The sequence below is a fragment of the Sus scrofa genome, chromosome 1, assembly GCF_000003025.6.
Source record: "Sus scrofa isolate TJ Tabasco breed Duroc chromosome 1, Sscrofa11.1, whole genome shotgun sequence".
In the NCBI taxonomy this organism is placed as follows: domain Eukaryota; kingdom Metazoa; phylum Chordata; class Mammalia; order Artiodactyla; family Suidae; genus Sus; species Sus scrofa.
This window is the reverse complement of record NC_010443.5, coordinates 50,092,701-50,118,484: the sequence shown is the minus strand read 5'-3', so window position 1 is coordinate 50,118,484 and position 25,784 is coordinate 50,092,701. Positions and strand designations below refer to the sequence as shown.

Genomic DNA, 25,784 nt, shown 5'->3' with positions numbered 1-25,784 from the left:
CTATGGATGGTGCTCAGAGAACTCATATTCGGGGGGGGGATAAATAGAGGCATAATGATAACATGCTGAGTGACAGTAAAAGTGTTAAGAAAAGAAAAAAGATAAAGGTAGAATGAGGGAAGCTTTTTCTATAGAGATGTCAGAATAGGCCCTTCTATTTAAAGCGATTTCTGAGAAAGAGCCTAAATGATGTGAAGGAAAAGAGTCAAGTGAATGTCTAGAAGAATATTCAGGTAAGGGTAACCTGATGCAAAGTACTTGGAACAGTCATACCAGGGGAATGTGCAGGAGATGATACAGGGAGGGGTGTATAAGGAAGAGCTCTATACATTATGGGAAACTTATGGCCCATGGAGAGAGCTTTAGTGTTATCTTAAGGGAAATAAGAAGCATTTCTGGGTTTTGACCATCTTACATGATTAGTCAGAACAGTTGTCTAACTCATAGTGCATGGGCATAAATAAAAGCAAAATTTGCTCTTTATATAGCTGCCACAGATTGCAATAAGGATTCTCAGAATTTAACACCTTTGGAAATATCATAATGTGTAATACATCCATAGCTTGGAAAGAGATCTTGAAATTGTATTCTCAAAACTTTTCTCATTTTATCTCATTGGGCCAAAAGTAAAATGCTACAAAAGATTAGTAATATATATCTTATAGTTAATGAGAAAAAGTAAATTATCATTGTCTCTGTATGGTTTGTAATCAGCATCATACTAAGCATAGCAATGTAAGGAACTTCTCCAAAAACTAGAACATTATATCTAAGGAAAGTCATTTCAAATAATACTGGGAATAAAAGACACAGGTTAGAGTTAAATATTTAAATCACTGAGTGATCTTTTGAAAAAAACATTAAATTATGAATATTTATGATACACAGCACATAATAACAATTCAAGATTTTTATATACTAAAATATTTAATCACTTGAAAATTCTAAGGGATTATCTAACAAAATTAATATTTATTTGTTTTTGGTCAAGCCATGTATGAAACTAAACTCAAAGGATTATCTCCACCTCTCCTTCAACACATAAACAATATCACTGTGATTAGGAAAACAGAGGAAACACAACATTTGTTGAGTATATATGATGCACCAGTTCCTGATACTAAGTATTCCTTCTTCACAATAAACTGTTGACTTAGTGTTATTAGGCATCATTTTCAAAGCAAGTAAGAGGTAGACAGGACTCAATCCCAACTGATTCAGCCTCCAAAGTGGTACTCCTTCTAATATGCTGACCTATCTCCCCTAAACAGCCTTCCTTGGCCTTCTAGACCAAAAGGAAAACCTTGAGAACAATATCTGGTTCCCTTAGTAACACTGCATTTCTGATCTTCTCACAAAATCAACTATTCAATATGCCTTAGAGCAAACTGACTTTTGATCTTCAAACTTTGCAGGTACTATTTTGTGCTCCAGACTCAAACACAAATGGAAAGCCATTTTAATTTACTGCACATTAAAGTTGCAGGATCACATAGTACAATAAGAGAAATGTACTCATCCTCAGCTTCTCAAAATGAAACAATACATCCGTATTTATTACAAGCACCAAGAAAGCTGATCACATTCATGGCCATGGTCATCTGAAGTCACATTAACATAGCAAGGCTTATGCTGGTTTAATCAAATGCTGGTGCATGTATTGAAACAATAAAGGAAGTACAGTGATTAATTATTTGCCTTGTTTTATAGATTACCAATTTATTTTATCCCAGATGTTTTTGTCTTGCCATTAAAATCTCCTGACATTGTGAGTTTTGTGAAGTCTGAAAGTTAAAACAAGAGCTAATATTCTTTAAATGTATAATAAATGGGAAATTATGTGCTGCATTATAACTCTTAAGATACATTTTTGTATATTTTACAGATTTGGCATAAAATAAGCTTGCTGATAATTATGATCTTTTGTGTTTCTGTATCAGTTGTAACAGTTCCTCTTTCATTTTTCATTTTGTCTCCTCTTCTTTTCTTGGTGAGTCTAGTAGTCAAAGGTTTGTCAAGTTTGTTTATCTCTTCAGAGAACCAGCTCTTAGTTTCATTAATCTTCACTGTATTTTTAGTCTATTTCATTTATTTCTGATTTAGTTTTTGTTTCCTTTTTTATACTAACTTTGGACTTCATTTGTTCTTTTTCTAGTGTGTTAAGGTATAAAGTTAAGTTGCTTATTTGAAATTCTTCTTGTTTCTTGAAGTAGGCACTTATCACTATAAACTTCCCTCTTAGAACTGCTTTTGCTGCATAATCAATGTTGGTATGTTATATTTCCATTTTAGTTTATGTCAAAGATATTTTTAAATTTCTCTTTTGGTTTCATTGACCCACTGGTTGCTCAGTAGCATGTTGTTTAATCTCCACATATTTACGAATTTTCCAGTTTTCACCATGTAATTAACTTCTAGTTTCACACCACTGTGGTTCAGAAAAATATGCTTGATATGATTTAATTCCTTCTAAATTCATTAAGACTTATTTCACTGCCTAAAACATGATCTAGAGAAATTATTCCATATACACCTGAAAAGAATATATTCGATTGTTTTGGAGGGAATATTTTTAATATATCACTTAAGTTCATCTGGTCCAATATGTTGTTTAAGGCTAATGTTTCCTTTTTGGTTTTACCTTTTTTTCCCCCTTTTTGTCTTTTTAGGGCCACACCCATGGCATAAAGAAGTTCCCGGGCTAGGGGTCCAATTGGAGCTGTAGCAGCCAGCCTATGCTACAACCACAGCAACACAGGATCTGAGCCACATCTGTGACCTACAACACAGCTCATGGCAATGCCAGATCCTTATCCCACTGAGTGAAGCCAGGGATGGAATCCACATCCTCATGGATACTAGTGGGGTTCATTACCACTGAGCCGTGACAGGAACTCCCTTCTTGATGATTTTCTATCCATTGATGTAGTGGGGTTCTAAAGTTTCCCATTATTGTTGTATTATTGACTACTTCTCCCTTTAGGTGTCTAAATATTTGCTTTGTATTTTTAGTTACTCTTGTGTTAGGTGCACAAGTATACTGTCTTGTTGGATTGATCCCTTTGTCATTATGTAAAACACATCTTTGTCTCTTACCACACTCTTTGTTTTAAAGTCTATTTTGTCTGATATAAGTATGACTACTCCAGCTTTCTTTTGATTTCCATTTGCATGAAATATCTTTTTCCATCCCTTCACTTTCAGTTTGTGTGTGCCTTTACATATAAAGTGTCTTTAAAGGCAGCATACAGATGGATTTTATTTTCAAACTATATACAAAGCTAAAGTAATTAAAACAGCATGCTATTAGCATAAAAACAGACATATAGGTCAATGGAATAGAATAAATAGCCCCCAAATAAACCCATATATATATATAATCAGTTAATTTATGACAAAGGAGTCAAGACTATACAGTGGGAAAATGGTAGTCTTTTCAATAAATAGTGTTGGAAAAATGCACAGCCACATGCAAAAAAAAATGAAACTTGACCACTTTCTTATACCATACACAAAAGTTAATTCAAAATGTATTAAAGACTTGAACTAAAGACCAGGAAACATAAAACTCCTGAAAGAAAACATAGGCAATAAACCCCTCAACATAGATTTTGGTGATAATTTTTTAAAATAAATTTTATTTAGAGTAGAGTTGACTTACAAAGTCAAATCTCAGTTCAACTATATACTGTGTGGCCTTGGGCAATAATTTAACTTCCCTAAACTAAGTTTTTCCATCTATAAAACTAATACCTAACATGAACAGTTGTTGGGAGGATCAAAGTGCTAACATATCTAAAGCACTCTTTCTAGTGGCTGGCACATGAAAAGCACTTGATAAACACTAGTATTGCCATATTTTTTTTTTTTTCTTTTTAGGGCCGCAACCATGGCATATAGAGTTTCCCAGGCTACGGGTCAGACTGGAGCTATAGCTGCCGGCCTATGCCACAGCCACAGCAACACAGGATCCAAGATGAGTCTGCAACCTATACCACAGCACACGGAAATGCCAGATCCTTAACCCACTGAGTAAGGCCAGGGATTAAACCTGCGTCCTTGTGGATGCTAGTCAGATTCATTAACCACTGCGCCATGATGGGAACTCCAGATTGCTGTAATTTTTAATGTTTAGTTTGATTTAAATAGCCTTTAGAACCCTGGCCTCAGAACTTCTGCATGCTGAGTGCAGGGCCAATAAATAAATAAATTAATTAATTAATTAATAAAAATAGTCTTTAGAACTAGATATTGCTCAATTATTTTAAGCTTTCACATAATAAAAAGTGCACTTCAGTATTATAATGATTTTGAAAGCACGGTTCTCTCAGTTGCAAAATGAGGATACAAATATTAGATTTACATTCTTAGGTGATAAGGACAAAATAAGATATTACAAGTGGAAGTAACCTGACCAAAGACCACACATAAATAATACTGAATATTATTGTTTATAAGGTGGATGATGTTTGAGCCCTGGCCTGGGAACTTCTGTATGTTGTGGGTTTGGCCAAAAAAGAACCCAACCAAGAATGGCTTGGTTGAAGCTTGTTGTGCAGCTTGGTGAAATCAGTCATTTCTCAGCCTTTAAAAATAAACACCCATCCTACCCCAAACAGTTCCTCTCAAGCAGAAGCCACTGAGGTGCTTAATAAGTTTGTTTCTATGAGTTCTTTATTTTCCATGGGAACTTCAGGTAACTTAGCAGTGACAAAGCTGAATCCTTAATCACTAGGCCACCAGGGAACTCTCCATTCTTGGTCTATGATCCCAAAGGAAAGTCTACTATTGTATCTTCCATGGAAAGATATAATCAACTCCTAATCTTGGCATAAATTAATCTGCTTATGAGCCTTTTAAAATAAGGAGTCCATGTAGATTATATAAACAATTTAAAGCTTTGGATTTCCAAGTTAAGGCATGAAAAGAATTTAAACTATTTTACCTTGGAAAGATAGTAAGAACATAACCAACTCTAACCTTGGCAGAAATTAATCTACCTAGTGAGCTAACAAGAGACATGACTCATAGAAAACAAACTTATGGTTACTAGAGGGGATAGAGGAGGTGGGAAGATACATGTTTGGGATTAACAGATACATATTACTATATATAAAATAGAACACTAACAAGGACCTACTGTATAGCACAGGGAACTACATCCAATGTCTTGTAATAAACTATAATGGAAAAGAATCTCACAATGGAAAAAAATAAAAATCATTAAAATAAAAAAATGAGTATCTGCTGGATATTAAAAAAAAAAGAATCTGAAAAAAGAATATATATGCCTGTATAATTCAGTCACTTTGCTGTGCACCTGAGGCTAACACAACACTGTAAACAGACTGTACTTCAATTAAAAAAAAAAACTGGTTGAAAAAAAGACATGACTCAAAAGAGTGGGGAACTGAATAGTTCAGTTATAAAAGGGATAGGGAGAAGGGAAAGGCAGTCTCTAGGTGTGGATACTGGCTAGAATCAGATTCTCACAGGTCCTGTCACTTACCATCTCCTCCAGGAAACTCTCCCCAGTCTCCCCAGACAGTTCCCTGAGGACCCCTGAAATGCTCCTACAGCACCTAACACATGCGGTCTGATAAGGTCTTCTGTCTTCTCCCAGATTTAAAATCATGGAGAAAAGGGAATGGATCCCCTTCTGTCTACCCCCTCTAACACCCAACACTAGGCCTTACGCAGAGAAAGTGTTCAACAAAGGTGTTTACACCCCTGAATAAAGGGTAAGGAAAAATCTTCAGTGGAGACCTATCAGCAGACAAGAGCATCAGAAGTTCATCAAGCATTTGGAGAAGAGAATGCTAAAGAAAGCTACAACACCACTGAAAAACAAACTTTCTTGCTTTGCGGTTTTGCTTGTGGTTTAACAGGTACAAAGATCTAGATTTCCTAATCTTTCCATATTTTAGGCCAGCCTTCAATAGGATTCTCCAAAGCAGACTTGCATGCTGATATCAGTCTTCTTTATTTCAGTGGTCAGCACAGCACTTAAATACAGCCCTTGACAGCCTTTTTTATGGAAATGTGCATTTATATGGGACTAGAAAAATGAGCTGGACACAAGTTTAAAGTCACTTTTGGACAAATCCTCTTGCATCCTGACAGCACTGGATGGTGTCTTACCTGCTGTCCTTTGTCTCCTTTCTGGCCCGGTGAGCCTGGAGCTCCCTGTAATCCTGCTTCTCCCTGAGCAGAAATGAATTTTTTTATCCAACATTCTGTCACAATGAACTAAAGACAAATAGTTTTTAAATAGGAAACTGACAAAAGTAAGACAAAGCTTTGCTCTCCTGGGAGCTGATGCTGGTCCCTCTGCTGGGAGGCTCTTCTCTCCCCACCATGAGGTTTACTACTCCCTCTTTCAAACACCAGGCAGCCACATCTCCTGTCCGAACCTTCCATGGGCTGAAACATGTGCTCTTTTACACTCCTTGCACCTTGTGTGAGCCTCCTGCATGGAGCTTACCCTACATGCTGGTCACTGGAGGAAACTTCAGGTTCCTCTAAATTTCCACCTCATCCCCTTCCCCACTGCTCCAGCCTGGACATGAGATGGTATCAGAGTGCTTGAAGCCCGAAGGCCTGCATCAAGTTGCAGTGCCAGGGGACCTTTTGCTCTAGGAGCTGGGGCAAAATTTTCCTTCCCTAGGGTACAGACATAGAGGGAAGCCTACTTTTAGCACAGGTCTCTGGTTGCCTTTAACCCACAAAAGATGTTCATGTAGGTCCACAGGCCCAGGCTTCCCAATGAGGGAGGGGCAAGTGAAACAAATCCTTTGAGCAAAACCAGGGGCCCTCTGTACTCCCTGTACAACTCACAGCAAAGGGCAGAGCTGGTGGATATTGGGGATACTGGACAGATACAGTCTCCACATAACAGAGACACACAATACATGGAGTATCTTTGGATATGCATTGAAGGGAAGGAACTGAGTTTCCTCCAACTGTGAATTTCCAGAATTGAAGCCTATTGCTGGCACATATTATGTACTCATATTTACCTATTATACAGATGGTTCCTCTCTTTCTTTTCCTCATTGTATTACCCACCCAGGAAAGAAGGTCAGATGGGCTCAGAACTAACGAGACTGAAATCCAGGAAATCCCATCCAATGCACTTCTAACTTACCCAGAGAATGAATGGCTCTGGCACCTGACTTATCTAGCACTGAAGGCTCAGCCACGTTCTGTGCACCAGGGCCATACCCACTGGGCCTGGTTCACTGTCTGGAGTGGTTTCTCTGTGGGCACAGGTTTAGGCTAGCTTACCTTCTCTGGAATACACTGGCACTGGTCTGTTAGTTCCTGCTTTGCTGGCAGAAATGCAGACATTCGACTGGCATACGCAGGTACTGATAAAGATGCAGTACTTCCAAAGCCAACCTGCTCTGGGCACTAAAAATCCAGAAAGGGGTTTTAGGAATAGGGTCAATACCAAATATTCTGACATTCCCAAACTAGTTATGACTCCCACCAACCTAGTTATTACTGGGGTCACCTGAAAGAACTTCCTTCTAAAAACCAAAGGTTGACACCAGCATGTGAAAGTTCACAGTGACTGCTTTTTCACCATCTCCTTAAATTTTTATTACACTGACAACATGCTACAAATGCATAAAATATGGGTTTTGGTGACAAATTCTAAAGCTATTGTAGGTAACTTTATGACAAGCATAGTGATATCAAACATTTACAAGAACTGCATTGTTATGATAAAATAATTTTTGTAAATAAAATCAATATATCTATTTGGGAAACAAATTTAAAAGTAAAAGAGTGTAATTTGAACTTTTAAAACATCATTTACTTTCACAAGATGCTTGTAAAGGTATGTAAAAGTAGAAAATAAATTTGTTTTATGCTTCACACTCTAGTTAATCAAAGAATGTATATCTTATTCTAGTCCACTGTCCTTTAAAGTTATTCAAAATTCTCCACTGTAAGAGACAAGTGATGACTTTTATACTTATCCAGTGGATTCAGAACATGTGGGGCCACAGGAAGTAAAATCTGGTTCCAAAGCAATGAACATTTTTTCCCTCAAAAAATGAATCCAGATGGAGAATCTGAGGAGGATAAATTCATCCTTTCCTCCCCACATACTTTACCCCAGTTCTCACCATGATTTGTAACTCTGAATTTGCAATTTCATAGCTCTGAATTTGCAGTTTAAGGGGAAGGGTTCAGACATTACTCTGTAGACTATCAATTATATATGCCCAGAAAAATACTGTCAGGATACAAAATTAAAATATTGTCTGTGGTTACTTATTGTGGTGAGGTCATGGTTGATATTTATTTTCTTCTTTGGAGTTGGATGTATTTTCCAAATTTTATGTAGTAAACATACATAGCTTTCCAAACAGAAAAAAATATTTTGAAAAACAGGTGGCACTCCAGTGTTTGAGAGCCCAGTAAAAACTAAGAAAAATAACTTCCCAGAAAAACTGGAACTGGTCCCCTGTCTTTACCACTAGTCCTCTCACATTCATTCTCTGCGGATTTAATGATTAGCTACTGAGTTACCTTAATAAGTTTGTAAGTTCTCAAGTCCAAATTACATTAGAATGAAATACACAAGATTATCACTCAAAAAGGCCATTTATCTCATGTGATTTTTTTTTCTTTTGTCTTTTTAAGGCCGCACCTGCGGCGCATAAAAGTTCCTATGGAGGGGTCACATTGGAGCTACCGCTACCAGCCTACACCACAGCCACAGCAATGCAGGATCCCAGCTGCATCTGTGACCTATACCACTGCTCATGTCAATGCCAGATCCTTAACCCACTGAGCAAGGCCAGGGATCGAACCCACATCCTCATGGATACTAGTTGGGTTTGTGATCACTGAGTCACCATGGGAATTCCCTTAAATAACTTTAAAAGCCTGTTTCAGGCTTTAATATAAAACTGCCCATGCTTTCCAAAAAGTGTCCAAAGGGATATAAGATGTACAAGTAAGGACCCCTCCCCTCATAAAACCACTGGTTTTGATTTGACACATATTCAGTTAATTAGCCCTCAAAATTTTAACCATATTTCTCATTTACTTTCAACAAATGTTGCTGATTTTCTCCTCTTTATATTTATTCTTTTTTCTCTTTGTCTGTACTTATGAAAACTGACTGTTTCAGAAAGAGAAAATCCAATTAATGGTAACAAAGAAGTATATTTATAGATTATCCTGAATAAATTTCACCTTTCAAATATGCTATAAGATATTAATAACAGAAAGCTTGTCTGATTTGAAATTATGCAACAAAAATAGATTTTTAAGCAAGTACATTTAAATTGTCTGAGTTCAAATATTTTTCAAAAAAATATACAGTTGATGTTAGAATTATAGCAGAAGCACTTAAGTAATTTTTATACAATGTTACCTTCCAAAATATACATTCCCATTAAATGTAAATGAAATATGTTTCTATTTCTTATTAACCATTAACAGAATGGTGCTGTTTCCCTGCCTAAATAATTATCAGCGGAAAAAGAAGCAGTCTTTTGTTCTTTTTTTCCCAAGTTGGAGATGAATTCCTACCTTATTTTCTACTCTTTAAATCTTTTAAAAACATGATTAAAATTTTTTTTGCATAATGTGTGAGGTCATGTGACTGCTTTTAATTATCAAATCATTCCATCCAATCCATCACCTATAATTCTTTAAATAGTTTTCTCACAATTCAAGTTGGAAATATCTATTATGTGATGACACAGAACAGTGATTATTGGTCAAGAATATAATATTCAGGTATATCAAAACATCATTATGTTACTTTTCAATCAGGGAAAATTATTATTTTAAGAGTTCCTAAGTAAAAGAAGCATAATTAACTAAAGAAAAATTTCTGGAGGTATTCACATCTTCAAGATTTGAATGCGTGGCTCCAGGAAGTCTAGGTTTTTCAAGTTACATAAGTTACATGTAACCAAGTTACCAAGTTACATAAGCAAAACATATAATTTCGAGAGACTTAGCTATGTTTTGAGTCAGTTAATCATATTACTCTACTACCCAAATAAGTGATAGAAGTTAAAAATATTTTTGAATTACTGAACTAACAATACAATTTTTCTATAACTTTCAATGATAAGAATAGAACTTATGGGAAATTTAAGATACACAGAATAACTTTTCATGTTCTTTCTGTGATCCTTTTCAGAATTAGTGCCTTTCGAACACCATTCAACAAGTCAAGATACAGTGTTTTGACTATTTTCTACAAAGCACTGAGAATAAAAAAGAGGGGTACAAAAGTATAACTCCTCTCATTGAGTTTAAAGGTTGCAGAAAAAGTTAAAAACGAATACAGTTATACCTAATAATATAAGATGCACATGTAGTCACTGCAATTGGAGATATAGATAGTACTAAATTTAGTAAATTTTTGGAATGGAAGATTGGTACAAGAAGGTTGGGTTGAGAATATTAAGAATGAGAGGCTGAGAAACTGAATTTATATTTTCCTGCCAACTGGGAGTAACTACAGGCTTTAAGAGAGAAGTGAATAGAGGGCAAGGAATGTGTTTTATTCACACCTGCTAGATGTGCAGCTTAGCACAGTGTCTCTAAGATCAACATTTTTGAATAATAAATATTTAGTGGAAGAAAATAAATGAATCTGTGAAGCAGTGATTCAGGGCTTATTCTGGCTATCTGGGAAAGGAGAAGGTAGACAACAGGATAATGCAACAATCCAGGCATAAGAGGTAAAGGTGGAGCATGGCCGGGAAAGGGGAAGATGCAGATGAAAAATCTCTCACAGGGGAAAACTCCCAGGATGGGTGACAGGCTAGAAGAGGGCAGTGAGTGAGAATAACATAGGATCACAGGCATAAAACTCCTGTAACTGGAAAATAATGATGCTACCATCAGAACATGGTTTAAGGAGAAAAGCATGAATTTTCCTTTATTCATGTTGAGTCCAAAGTGAGGCCATATCATTCTTGAAGTTCAGGATGAAACACTGGGATTAAAGCCATGACAAGAAACAATGAGAGAGCCATAAGAGGGGTCTCTCACTTGTAACTATTTGCTCATCTGGCTTCAGCAGATATTCAGCGCTGCCCTACAGGTGGACTCTACAGACCAGGCAGCTGGCCTTCTACCATCTTCACACACCAAAATAATGAACTTACCTTAGTGTCTGACATCTCACAACAAGTTTCTTGAGCTATGAAGTTCAAGTCACAGTAGATTTTAAGTTGGTGAAGTTCAACCTATTAAAAAATTAGTAATAAGACATATCATTAGCTTTTTTTGAAGATCACATAGTCATTTGGGAACAATGGTAATGTATCTGGAAAAAGAAAAGAAACTAATACAAATAAATTGCTGGCAGATTTTTTTTTTGTATTTAATTTAGGATTCATGGTTTTATGTATCATTTGAGAAATTTGAGTTATATATATAAACATATATATAACTATATATACATAACTATATAACTATATATATATAAAGTAAATCAGGTAATAAGAGCAATTGCAAATCTTTGCTCCTTGTTTCAAACAATAAAAAAAGAAGTATTTAATTCAAGAAGGGTAATGCACTACCATAAAGTTTGGCCACAAAATGAAGAATATTTCAAAGTCAAAGATTCTGGAGAAAAAGTCAAGTCAAAGCTAGGGGCACATGATGGAAAAGGCCTTATCTGAAATTCCAGAGCCCCCACTTGAGGCACTGAAATAGATGCTCACTTCTCAGTAAGAAAAAAAAAATGGTATTTAGTTTTTATCTATTTTTCATGGATTTGCCTAACACCTATGAGTTTTATACTATATTCGCATACTCCTGAAAAAGACTCTCCATCTTTTTACAAAAATAATTTATTCCTCTATTTGCTCAGCAAATTCATATTTTTTTTGGCATTTGGACATAAAATAAAAGGTAGCTTAAGGAAAGTACAATCATGCCCTTAAAGGGAAGATCACACTGTAAATCAACTTTAATGGAAAAAAATAAAAATCATAAATAAATAAATAAAGGCAACACCAAACTACCACATAAGAGAAAGGAAATAGTATAGACCATTGTCGAAATTTCAATAGGGAAGATGGCAAAGAGGTTATTTTAAATGAGTTTATGGTTTGTAAATTTAAAAATATAATTAATAATTAATCATATGATGATCTGACTTATAGGTCAGGAACAACCTTTTTCCTCCCCTCCCCCCTCCTCCTGCTGCCTGCCTTCGTCTCTCTCTGCCTCTCTCTACCTCTTTCTCTGTCTGTAATGTAATAGAGCTAGATTATGTATTACTTTGAGGCCAGAAAGTAATAGTAAAACCCAACTATAATAATATAACAATCCTATGACAACAGAAAGCAGATACTAGTGGTTAGCTCCGAATCTCTACTCCAACACCAAAAAAGCAAGAAGGAGCAGGGGAAGCTGTAAATATTAGTCTACGCTGAGATGAACAAAATCAGTTCAGCTCATAGAAAGCATTAAAAACTCCAGACATCTTTTGGATTCAAGAGTGGCCTAAGATTTGAAGCCAATGCAAAATTGTGAAATGAAATGAAATTTAGTTGTTTCTTTTCTATAACTTTTTGCAAAAGATTATGGGAAGTAAATTTTTATTTATAAAGTTTAAATACACTGTCTTACATAGTTTAATGAAACATCAGGCAGTTAACATGCCCATTATGTAGAATGAAGAATGGAGAGACTCCAAATAATTTTCTTCTGAACTAAAACTATTTATCATTATCACTGTTATATAAATATCCAATAAATACTGAAATTCTATTATATCATCCACTGTGCTAGAACTTTCACATAAATTATTTTAGTTAACTGAAGATAGATGATGAATTTTCGGGTGATTAGAACCTAATATGAAGCTACAACCAGCCTAGTTAAATTATGCTTTTAAAATTCATTAGTTATTTTAGAATTCTTCACTGACACAGGGCTTCAGGAGAAGAATGCACTGACTCCTGTCACTTAGGGTAGTATATGTAAAATAAAACCCAATAATTAGAAGTTTTTTTTCAATAACTTACATTCTCTTTTTTTTTTTTTTTTTTTTTTTTTTGTCTTTTTGCCATTTCTTGGGCCGCTCCCACGGCATATGGAGATTCCCAAGCTAGAGGTCTAATCTGAGCCATAGCCACTGGCCTACGCCAGAGCCACAGCAACGCGGATCCGAGCTGCGTCTGCAACCTACACCACAGCTCATGGCAACACCGGATCCTTAACCCACTGATCAAGGCCAGGGATTGAATCCGCAACCTCATGGTTCCTAGTCAGATTCGTTAACCACTGTGCCATGACGGGAACTCCAATAACTTACATTCTTAATAAATAAAAATAGTTTCACATTACAACAGATCTTATAAATCACAGAGCTTATATGGAGATGATTTTAAAAAGTTAGCTCACTTAAAGTTTTAGTAGGACCAAGAATCTTTTAAATATATATATTTTATTTGTTTAACTTAAACAGTGACTATCTCCTTAAAAAGCTCCATCATTGTGATACGGCTTTTAATATTATTCTCAAATGAACTAAGATTCCACATTGAACTATGAAACCATTTGAAGACTGTAATTTTCACAAAAGGCTATAACTGTGTCTTTTGATCAGGCCACACATGATATTCTTCAGCCTAAGGTTCTTTCCTTGAGGAAGAACTTAATAAGACACAGAACACAATACTCAATCTTCAGAGGGGAGCCTCTGAGTCAGGCCCCCACTCTTGCAATAACTTGTTCCTCTCTCATTGCCATCTCTTTTCCAAAGGTTATGAATTTATATCCTAACCCAAATCCTAATGTTCTTTGGTCCTCCCAGTTTCCCACTTTACCCTCACTAGTGCTATGGAAGATCAGATTCCAGTCCCCAACTCCAGTGCTTCATTGTGGACCACTGCTACCCTGACTACAGTTGCTAGAATTCCATGCAGATCACTTCCTATCTACCTACGCTCCACCCAGTGCTGAAACTTGCATTTCTGATGTTCAGCTTCTGGGTTCCACTTTCTCCCTTCACTTTGGAGAAACCTTTCTGAAAGGTCTTTAATGAATACTGTTAATACTATTGGCAGCCACCATTTACTGACATAGATTTAATCCACTTTTACTGACATAGACTTAGCCTTTAAGATCTTTGAGAGAGGAGCAGCATGTTTTCCACTCTCTATGTCAGGGCTGAGTGGCATGTCTGGCCCTAAATAAATAAAAGAATATACAGAGAACTGACCACATGAGATGCACTATAGCACACACTCTATACAATTATAACTAGTGAGTCTACCAAAATTATTTTATAATTGAGGATTCCAAGACTCAGATAAATCAATAGCTAATAAAGCAGAAGATCATAAGAGTTAATTGGATGTGCCAGGATTTATAATCACATCTGTGTGATCCCCAAACAAGCTCACTCTCCATGATGCCGTGATGTCAAATCTCCAGAACTGGCTTCTACACTGACCTATTTTGATGACCATCACTGAACTTCAGTTATGATATTCTCACTGATTTGTCATTTTTTTCTTAGAGAAGACAGTTTAAAAATATTTTATTGACTACATATATGCACATTTATAATATCTATTTATCTATCCATCTATCATACATTTCTGGTATCTACCACAGGGGCCTTTAGAAATAATATGCTGGCCAAATATGTATTTGCACAGAATTGTACTTTTGAAATAAAATCAAACTGTTAAATTCTTTGTGTTAACAGTATTAGTAATTCCCATTGGTGACCTGCATTCAGATTATTTATATGGGTTTTCCCACCATTCTACCCATAAGAAAATGTGAAGTCATCAAACTTGGATATATCCCCCCTTTTAAGATTATAGGCCTTCTTCTTTAGGGAAATTAATCATAAATCTATATCACCTGAGCTTCAAACATAATTTTTAAAGGAATTTTCGTCTTAGTTTTACTAGCCAATTGTTCTCATCCAAATGACCTACAGATACATTTAGCGGCTGCGTTTCAGTCCAATAGAACTCTGAAAAACAATTATAAGCTTATGAAAAATAGTCTGCAAGACAAAAAACCTGTGATTCTGAGGATGAATAAATAGCCTATTGTTCTTGAATGAAAATATTAGATAATATGGAACCATTTAACTTAAAGTGCATCTTTTCCCAATCCTTTCTATTTAAAACATACGAACTTAGACCAACCTTACTCTTTGTACCATATTTTCAATTTTGGTAGAATTTCATTTTCATAACCTTGTTTTTTAAGGCCTGGCCTAGTTCTTTTAGATTCACAAGCTAGAGATAATGGATGAAAAAAGAAAATAATATATATGAAATTACAGATGGAAATACACAGCCATGCTTTACACATCTGAGAGGAAATTAATTTAAATAGTGTTGAGAAGGGAATGTATTATAAAGGAAAAAGGTTCTAATAAGATGTTTTAATTTATAAATTTTACTAGTTTGCTTCCACAACTCACATCCACAGGCTTGCCATCTGAAGCTCGAGCCATAATAATTGTCCTTCCACGAAAGTCCAAAGCACCTTTTCCATCAGTATTCTGGCTTGCAACTAAGTTACAGTCCATATAGAGTGAAATGCCCTGGGATTGTATGCCAATGCCAAGTTTATGCCACTGACGATCAAACAAAGAACGGAGTTCTCGATTTTTAAAAATGAAGTTCAACACATCTCCCTCGGCAGCTCGGAACATAAACTCCACCACCTTCTTTCCACCATCAATTACTATAGACACCTGCAAAGATGCAAATGGTCTTTAAATATTTGAAATTAAATTTTAAAGATTATTAAAGCACTCAAAGACAAACTCAAGATGTATGTTAGTAGAACTGAGGCACTTAGTAAAATGGTTTAGATCACACCTATGTCCACTGGATTCATTAACATGAAAGAACAGCAAACATTCAGCTACAAAAATGGTTTAAATATGGGATATTTGGTGAATTTAAAATGCTCCCTTCTTGAGAGTACATTAAGGAGTATATATGTATTTATATATGTGTGTGTATATCTAAGTATATATATGCATGTGTATAATTCTATATGATGGATTCAAGAATTAAATGTTACCAATTTAAAAAGAATAAGAAATTGTCATTTCTCCTAGAATGGAAATTGAGATAAACTTCTTTCACCTTTGATGATTTGCACGGTACAGAGAAAATGCATTTCCATAAAAAACATATTATTTTCATTCAATTCATATTTCCATCTTAAAATTGTGACTATATAATAACAGATTAAAAGACCAGTGAAATGAAAAACATTTCAATGATATGTATGGAAATAAACATAGACAGATGGTGCCCATAAGTAACTGTGATGTTCATCTCCCCTCTCTAGAGTACCCACATCCCCTTCTTTTTGCCCCAATGCCATCTCTCCTACAAGTATTCCTAGATCCCATCTCTTCTCGTGTCTGGTCTCAGGAGCTGTCCCTTCTATGCTCCCAGTCCCCACCCAACTCTAAGCTGTCCCCTGCCACCACACTTGTCACCCTGTGATCATGTTTTGTATGCTGTTCTACTACGTGGCATTACCAGACCTTGTGCTCCTTGAGAAGAGGAATCATGTTTTGTCAATCTCCTATCTTTGTCACTAACTAGTGTCTAGCAAGTGCTTGGTTATTTTCTCTTTCTGGAATCATATTTGTATCTCATCTCTTAATCCATTAAGGATTTTCAGATAAAATAATGAACAGCTTTAAAATAATTTATAATATCAGAAATGATAGATGAAGTCGTCGTTACTGAAGTGGACTTGGTGTCAACAAAGTAATTGTAAATGAACAGCAGTTTGAGTGTCTTCCAGACAAAAACAGGAATCTAATAGTAAAAAAGCAAAGCAAAACAAAACAAAACAAAAAAACCCTTAAACTAATCTTGTCTCACCCACCAGGCTCTCACTGCAGACCTCAGCAAGACCCTCCTAATTCTGAGAATACTTACGTTTCCCTGTGGATGATTTCTCTGACAGCATATTCACATATGAGGTCTGCTCCCAAATTTATGCTCACAGTTCCAAGATTCACCTGGCCTAATCACACCAAAGATCACTCACTCACCAGCACAGCTCTCTGGTTCCTTACCTGTGGCATATTCTGCTGGTTTAAAACCTGCCACAGAAACCACCGTTCCTTTTTGGTGCTTCTTCGTACCCGAAACATGGCCACCATCGCGAAATGCTCAGGAAGGCCTTTGGGAAATACCTTACTGTGGGAAGAAAACAAGGAACCATTACAGAAAACTAAAGGGGGTAAGGACAGAAAATCTCTGTATGAAGTTCTTTGCAAAACAATATCTGTCGTATTTTCTCAATGAATTTATAATTTATTATGCATCTTTATAATAATCTACCTACTGTATATATGGAGGCAGCCATGCCTACATTACCTATGGAATTTGTATCCTTGTTCTTTCTCTTAAAAAATTTCCTGGTAGGGTGTTGTTAAAGCTTGAGGTCTGTATAAGTTAGTAACTAGGCTATACGTGATGATATTCGTTCACTCAACAAGATGTTCCATCTGAATCTCAGAATTCACTTCAGACTGGCAAAGAGTAGACATTTATAAAGGAAATAAATAGTACCCCTTAATTTTGTCAGTAGAGAGAAGTACAGAGCACTTCAAAGAACACTGCTAACAATTAAATGTATATTTTCCGAAGAAGTTTTATTGTATTAAACCCTTGCAAAATTAATTCCTACTTCTGATTTTCTAGTAGGTATCAATTTAAGACTAAAACCATATATAGAAAGATGTTCAGCTTATTTTTCATTCTTACAGAAAATAAAATAAACAAATCCCTTCTAGGTAGTAGAGGAAAACCTAAAGACAGTCAAAGATGCTTCTGCTTCAATCTTGTTTCAAAATACTGGTCCCACTGGATCCATGAAGAAACTCAGGGACAAAAATTCACAATGAATATAAATTGTAATTGGGCTTTCATTGGAAAACAAAGAGAATTACATTCTTCTAAGCTGACTTTAAAATTTATGTGCCTTGTATATTAAAAATATGCAAGGCAGGAATCTTGCTTTTCTTTTAAAAAATCATGAGAAGTAGTAAGTAAGAATTCTCTTAAGGACTAACATAGCCAGAATTTGTTTATATAAATAAAACATCATACACTGAGATGGTAACTACTAACTGGGAATACCACACCAAGGTTCATTGAAAATGACAACCAAACTCATGGGGAATTCTGAAACCTTGGCTTTACACTTTGTGTTAGAGACAAAGTCATATGTGGTAGGGAAATCAGGGGAAAAAAATGAAAAACAACTATGCTGGCCTATAGTTCTTACTTGGTCAAACGCATGTGTGCATGCACATACCTCAGGGATATTGCAGGTTTGGTTCTAGACTACTGGAATAAAATGAATATCACGATAAAGCTAGTCACACGAATTTTTTGGTTTCCCATTATGTGTAAAAGTTGTGTTTACACATTAGGATACTCCATTCAGTGTGCAGTACCATTATATCTAAAAATATACATATCTTAATTTTAAAAATACTTTAGTGCTAAAAAAATGTTAACCATCCTCTCAAACACAGGGTTGCCACAAAGTTTTAATTTGTGAAAAACAAACAGGAGTTCCCATCCTGGCACAGCGGAAAAGAATCTGACTAGGAACAATGAGATTGCGGGTTTGATCCCTGGCCTCGCTCAGTGTAAAGACAAAAGACAAACAAACAAACAATATCTGTGAAGTGCAATAAAGTGAAACTCAGTAAAATTAGGTCTGCCTAATTTCATTACACACACACACATACATACATACACACCCTCTCCAGCTTCTGCAGAAGTTTGTTCCTCCCCGGCATGAGCCTCACAGGTACCCAGGAAGGTAAACCAGCCCACATACCAGGAGCACCCCAACACGCAGTTCAGAGATTCTAACTTCCTCTTCATTGCAGATTATCCCACTGCCTCCTGTCTTTTGAGAATCCATTATCTCTTCCCCTTTTGCTTCATCTCTCATGCTGCAGTCATTTTTTTCACTTTAGAGGGTTAAAACTCCATTGAAATCCCCAGTCTCGCCCTTTCCAATGACCCCTTTTTCTTGCTTTTCAGATATATGCCTATCTTCACCATCTCCCCTGCTATAAAACAGACAAAACTTCCTCCATCCTTGCTATAGCATAATCCATATATATAGCATTATCTTTCTCTATATATAGAGAGATCCATATATATCTACCATATATCCGCCAAACTTATTAAACGAATCCTCTGAACGCCTGCATTGTCGCCATCCACTCAGTCCTGAGCCTCCGTGCATTCTGAAAGCAGTCCCTTCCTCTCCCCAAGGATGCTCCCTGTACTCTCTTTCCACGAAGGTCATCACGTGATGCAGCCCCCCCAATCAGTGCAAGCGCCATAGTTCCCACCAAATCCGAACTCAGGCAGCAGCTCCACTGAAACAGGGCTCTGGAAGCCCCCAGCCAATGGAGGACCTGGAGTACAGGATGCCAACTGCAAAGACAGACCAGCTTTTTCAGTCAAGAAGTTAATCCAAGAACCAGACGCACTTATTTTCAAATAGGATTTCCACTCATAATAAATAACTTTGGGATTTGTTCCTGGGTCTCCGACAGATCAGAAAATATCTCCTTTGAAATTCTGGCAATATCCCCACTGTGGAAGCTTCAATTTTTGTTTGGATTTTTTTTTCTTTTAATTAGGATGTTGGAAAATAATGAAATAAGAAAAATATAACTCCTTTTAAACTTTAGAAAGTCCCTCCATCCCCAAGCACAGAAAAGGTCGGTCGTTTTTTGAGCACATGGAACATTAAAGTACTGTTACCTTTCACTCTCCCTAAAAAGGCAGTCTTTTCTGTTTAAGCTCGTCAACCCGTCAGGCATCCTATTCTCGTCCCGAAGGCGGGCCGACCTCGGGCTCACAACACAGGTCTCTTGGCGTGCTCCTGTGCAAAGCCAAGTCCCAGACTAGAAACCTCTGTAGACACCTGGAGCACGGGGATCACATGGGTTCTGCGTCATATGACACAGACTTTAGACCAAAACTTGTCGATGGAAGTGTCCATTAGATAACTCTTATTAAAGAAGTCGAGTCAAAACTGATACCAGCCAAGGTGGTTACAACTGACTTGACAGAGGGCTGAAGTGACCCACCAGCAGGCACCATAAACCACAATAAACTTTTCGGGGTCATAGAATGATCTGGCAATGACAGGGGCTGCCGGAGGACCAGTCAGAAGGAAGGACGACAAGCCAGCATTTCCAAAGAGGCAGTTCCAGACATCATGTATAAGCGAGGTGGGGCGCTGACACAGGCGGCGCCAAGTGCAGTGCGCAGGCGCAAAGGGCTCCTCCCAGAGCTGCCAGATGGTCTGAGTACCGGTTTGGAAATGGACCACGAGGGCTGCAACAGAGGCTCGGCAACCTGTTCAAAGGCAAAGGGACTATGGCATCTTCAGGTCATCCTGCTGTCAAACCCTGAGTCAGATCTCCTCCTCCACACTTCTGGGCCAAAGTGTGCTCTCTGAGAGCCAGACACTGGAGTCCACCCGGGAGAGGACTCTGCCCTGAGCCACTCGTCCCTGAGCTCTTCCTCTCCTATCAGCTCACCAGCAAAGCAACACAGCAGCCCCGGTCCTCTACACCGTTCTGCAGAGTGAGGGTCTCCCCCAGACAGTGCTGCTCAAATCCAGAGGCTTCTGGGTCCTGGCCCTCAATATTCACCCAGGGACAATGTTACGAAGACAGCTAGTGGCCCAGTGAATTGGGCCACAGACCAGGTCCCGGTCCTGTGACTTGCGATGTAGAATTCTTTCCGGTCTTGAAAGTTTCCTATGTGTTGCAATGTGCTGGTGTTTCAGTTAGGCACAGGTTGATAACTAATTAACAGTACTGGTCACCTTAGCCACACAGTGACTAACGCGTGTAAGTGGGCCACTGTGACCTTCCCAACAGCCTCTAGCTTCAGCTCCCTGAATTCCTTCTGTTTCAATGCAGATTCTAGGGCGGTTGCTGGTAGGCTCTCAGCGTTGATGAAGAGACCCAGAGACAGCAAAGAATAAAATGGGGCATTCTATAGGGTCAGCTCTTGCAGCATGGCCACCTGTCTTAAAACCCTCACTCAGAGCAAAGAGAACAGGGAGACATGGCACCATGTTTAAGAGCCTGAAAGGGTGACTTTGGAAATGTCTGTTTCTGTTATTGGCTTCAATAACCACAATGCAGATGTCTTTTCTCATCTGTCCTTAAAGTCCTATGAGTAAAACAGTTAAAATCAGTCAAGAATTCCCTCCAAATAAATTAAAATAAAAGCATTCCCAGTCACCTAATGTACTGGCCTTTTCTCAATCCTCATTCCCCTCAATCCTTCTGAAGATTTTCACAATGAAGACATCCTTTCCTCATAAGATATAAACCCGAGTCACAGCTACATCGCTATAGAGCCCAGCCAGGAAACTGGAATGTAAGCGTCCTCAGGTTCTTTGTCTATCTTATTCACTAGTATAAAAATAGTGCCTGCACAAAGTAGGCAATCAGTAAATATTATCAAATGAATCGATTAATGAGCTGAATTCAGATATTAAAAAATCTAAAACAAAAACAAACAATAAAATAACACATAGTCCCCTCTAGGTCTAGCCTTAGTTTTTCTATCTTGGATAGAAATGTACATACAAGACATTTTCATTTTTCTCTTAAGACTACTATAGGAAAAACAAATAGATCAAGCGAATTAATAATAGCACTGATACTCCTCCTCAGAGGACACACATGTACGTAGACTGAGGGAAATATAGAGCCCAGCTCATCTAGGGGCAGCTGCTATATTAACTCTAGCAAAACTCTTACCATATAGGGATGAAGTTCAGTGTTGCCAGCTCATCCCATTTTTCTAGAGAAGCCAGATACCCAGATTTTTATCTGAAAAGTTTAAAGCTATAATTTTGGCAACTAATTCAGATTTTTCATAAACACTGCCCAGACTAACATTGTACAAAACCAAACGAATCAGGGACTGCTAGATGGCAAACTTGGATCTATACAAATGTTTGCTGAATACCCACAGAGGCATATAAAGATGGAAAAAGAAAGATTGCTGGCCTAATTGTTTCTTAAAACCATTTAGGGAGTTCCCAACATGGCTCAGTGGAAACAAATCTGACTAGTATCCATAAGGACTCGGGTTCAATTGCCGGCCTTGCTCAATGGGTTAAGGATCCAGCATTGCCTTGAGCTGTGGTATAGGTCACAGACATGGCTCGGATCTAGCGTTGCTGTGGCTGTGGCGTGGGCCAGCAGCTACAGCTCCAATTTGACCCTTAGCCTGGGAACCTCCCTATGTCACAGGTGTAGCCCTAAAAAGATAAATAAAATAATAATTTAAGAGAGGACAAAAATCCACAGAAAATATAAAGTCATATAAATTGGAAGAGAGTGGGGAAATAAAGTGCCTGGCCAAAATTAAAGGTTAAGAATGGAAAACCTAGTATTAGGAGTGGGACTGTTTTTTAAATCTGTAACAGCAGGAAGTTTTCAGTCCTTCTAAATTTACTGAGACTTGCTTTACAGCTTAACAAATGGCCCACTCTGGAGAATGTTCCATGTGCACTTAAGAAGAATGTGTATTCTGCTGTGGTTTGGTGGAATGTTCTACAGTGTGTTAGATCTAATTGGCTTGTAGATTTGCTGGAGTCTTCTATTTCCTTACTGATCTTCTGTATAATGTACTGCCAATTTTGAAAAGGGGGTATTGAGGTCTCTAGCTACTGTTGAATTGTCTATTTTTTCCTTCCATTCTGTCAGTTGTTTGTTCCTGAATTTAATGGCTTTGTTTGGGGATACATATTTGTGATGGTACTATATTATCTCAATGGATTGACACACTTTTTAAAATTTTTTATTAGTTGAAGTATATATAGTTGATGTATGATATTATGTTACAGGTGTACAATATAGTGATTGCAATTTTTAAAAGTTATACTCCATTTACAGTTATTACAGAATATTGGCTATATTCCTTGCATTGGACAATATATCCTTGTAACATAGTAGTTTTTACCTCTTAACCTCCTATGCCTATCTTGCCCCTACTCTCTTCCCTCTCCCTACTGGCAACCACTGGTTTGTTCTCTATATCTGCAAGTCTGTTTCTTTTTGTTATATTCACTAGTTTGTTATAATTTCTAGATTCCACATATAAGTGATATCCTACAGTATTCCTTTTTCTTCATCTGACTTCTTTTACTCAGCATAATACCATCCAAATCCATCCATGTTTTTGCAAATGGAAAATTTTCATTTTTTATTATGGCTGAGTAATATTCATTTGCAAATATATACCACAACTTCTTTGCCTATTCATCTGTTGATAGACCCTTAGGTTACTTCCATATCTTGGCTATTGTAAATAATGCTGCTATAGATATTTTATAAATAATGCTTCTATAAATATTGAGGTGTATGTATCTTTTAGAATTAGTTTTTTGTTTTTTTCAGATATACACCCAAGAATGGAATTGCTGGGTGATATATAGTTCTAGTTTTAGTTTTTTGAGAAACCTCTACACTGTTTTCCACAGTGCCTGCACCAATTGACATTCTCTCCACACCATCATCAATACTTACTTGTGTTCTTTTTGAGAAGAGCCATTCTAACAAATATGAGATCATATCTCATCATACTTGATTGCTTCTCACAGCTTTTCCTTAAAGTCAATTTTGTTTTTAGTGCTATTAACTGAATTGTCCCCTAAATCCAAATGGTGAAGCCCTAACCTCCACTGTGATGGTATTTAGAGATGGGACCTTTAGGAAGTAATTAGGTTCATGTAAGATCATGAAGATAGGGTCCTCATGATGGGATTAGTTCCCTTTTAAGAAGAAAATAGAGCTCGCTCTTGTTTTCTCTCTGCCATGTGAAGATACAGAAAAAGGCAGCTATCTGCAAGCCAGAAAGACCATCCTTACTAGAACCTGACAGCTGATTTAAAGTCTTTACCAAGTAAGTCCACTATCTACACTTCCTCAGGAAGTTTCTATTAACTATTCTTTTCTCTCTGTGTGGGCCATATTTTGTTTCTTCACATATTTTGTAATTTTTTTGATTGAAAAGTAGAAATTATAAATAATGTAAGGTGGCGACTCTGGGAATCAGATTATTCTCCATGCACCAGTGGTTCGCTGTTATATAGCTATTTATTATTTTTGTCATCATTGCAGTTGCTGCTGTTTTCCTGCATAGTCACTTTCCTGAACTGATTTTGTAAAGTGTACATTCTTTGTTGTGTGTGACCACTGGACTCTCTCCCCAATTAGTTTAGTGGTCAGCTAATGATTGAACACTTAAGTGCCTTTGACCTATAAGCATCCAGGCATCTGCTGAGGTACTGTATGTGCATGTTGAAAAATGTCTTCAATGCCCAGGCAGGCAGTCTACAACTTTCCTCAGCCTTCTCTTTTTGCTTGCACCAAGTTTCAAAATTGGCCAGAACTATAAGCATAGGGTTTTTGAATGTTTCCTGAGTTTCCTTGTATGCACAGGTGCAGATTCCCACAAATATGTTGGTGCTTTTCAGTGCTTTTTATGGATATCTCCTCCCCCAACTTTTCCTTTTAAATGTTTCTGGTCATCTTCTCATTTGCTCCAATAATTTGTTTGTTTTGTTTTGTTTTTCATTTTTGGCCACAGTCATGGTATATGGAAGTTCCTGGGCCAAGGACTGAGCCCGATCCACAGCTGCAGTCTACACATAGCTGCAGCAATGCCAGTGTGGATCATCAGCCCGCTGCTTGCAACACAGTTAAACCGGTGCCTCCACAGAGACAAGCTGGATCATTAACCCACTACACAACAGTGGGAACACATCATTTGCTTCAATTGTAATTGCTGTCTTGGGCAGCTGTAATGTTAAACAATTACTATTGATTATTTTTTTTAAATGCCAGGGGAAAAGGGCTGTTCTTACTGAATGAACAGAGTCAGGTCAAATAACAACGAGCCCTATGAGTAGGGGTCTCCAAGGAACCACCAGTCAGGTAAAATAATGACAATTCTCTGGAAATAAGGCTTTTATTGACCTCCAAATGCATTCGCCCTCTTCAATAGTTGCACTTGTGATTACAGAGCTATTGGTTTTCAAGGCTACCATCATGTTGGGGAGAGAGGGATATAAACTGAACTAGTTTAAAGTGTCATAAAGCTAGCTATTCTTATCAAGAGTCAGTATGTTTTTCTTGAATAAACATTCATTTAATTGTTGCAAGCCCTTGGTTAACTTCCAGAGTGCTGAAATTTCGATTTTGACCATTTATCCTGTGTTCTCGTTTATATGGATGGGTACATTTTCTGGGCTTCTTACTTTGCCTGCTAACATCATCAGTAATATCTCCTTGGATCTTTCAGTTCAGCCTACTGTGAGCTGTATGCAGCCGAGTGACCTGACTGAACATCTCATGAAGCAGAACCATATAGATAAATCCTGTTCCTTTTTCTAACTTGCAAAATCATGAGAAATAATAAATTGTTTTATTAAGCCACTAGGTTTTACAGTGGTTTGTTACAAAGCAAAAAATAATGAAAACAACTTTCTCCTCACTTTCCACTTAGGATTACAGTCATGTAGGTACCTATCACATTTCACCATGAGACTGCGAGCTCTTTGAAGGAAAGGACAATGTTTAATCTATCTTTGTACCACTCATAAAGCCTAGGAGCAGTGCCAACAGGGCACTGTATAACTACTTGCTAAATGAGTGGAGTGAGTGATCCAGCAAATAAAACAGATAAAGACATACTTAATTGTGA

General features: G+C 37.2%; 1 protein-coding gene across 1 annotated transcript in view; it reads right to left on the bottom strand.

Moving 5' to 3' along the window:
• COL19A1 (collagen type XIX alpha 1 chain) overlaps window positions 1-25,784 on the bottom strand; it is a 357,863-nt gene that overhangs the window by 283,772 nt on the left and 48,307 nt on the right. Inside the window, 5 exon segments of the mRNA XM_003121272.5 lie at window positions 6,142-6,204; window positions 7,288-7,413; window positions 11,154-11,234; window positions 15,452-15,727; window positions 17,081-17,204. Of these exon segments, the coding sequence (XP_003121320.4) occupies window positions 6,142-6,204; window positions 7,288-7,413; window positions 11,154-11,234; window positions 15,452-15,727; window positions 17,081-17,204 (670 nt within the window).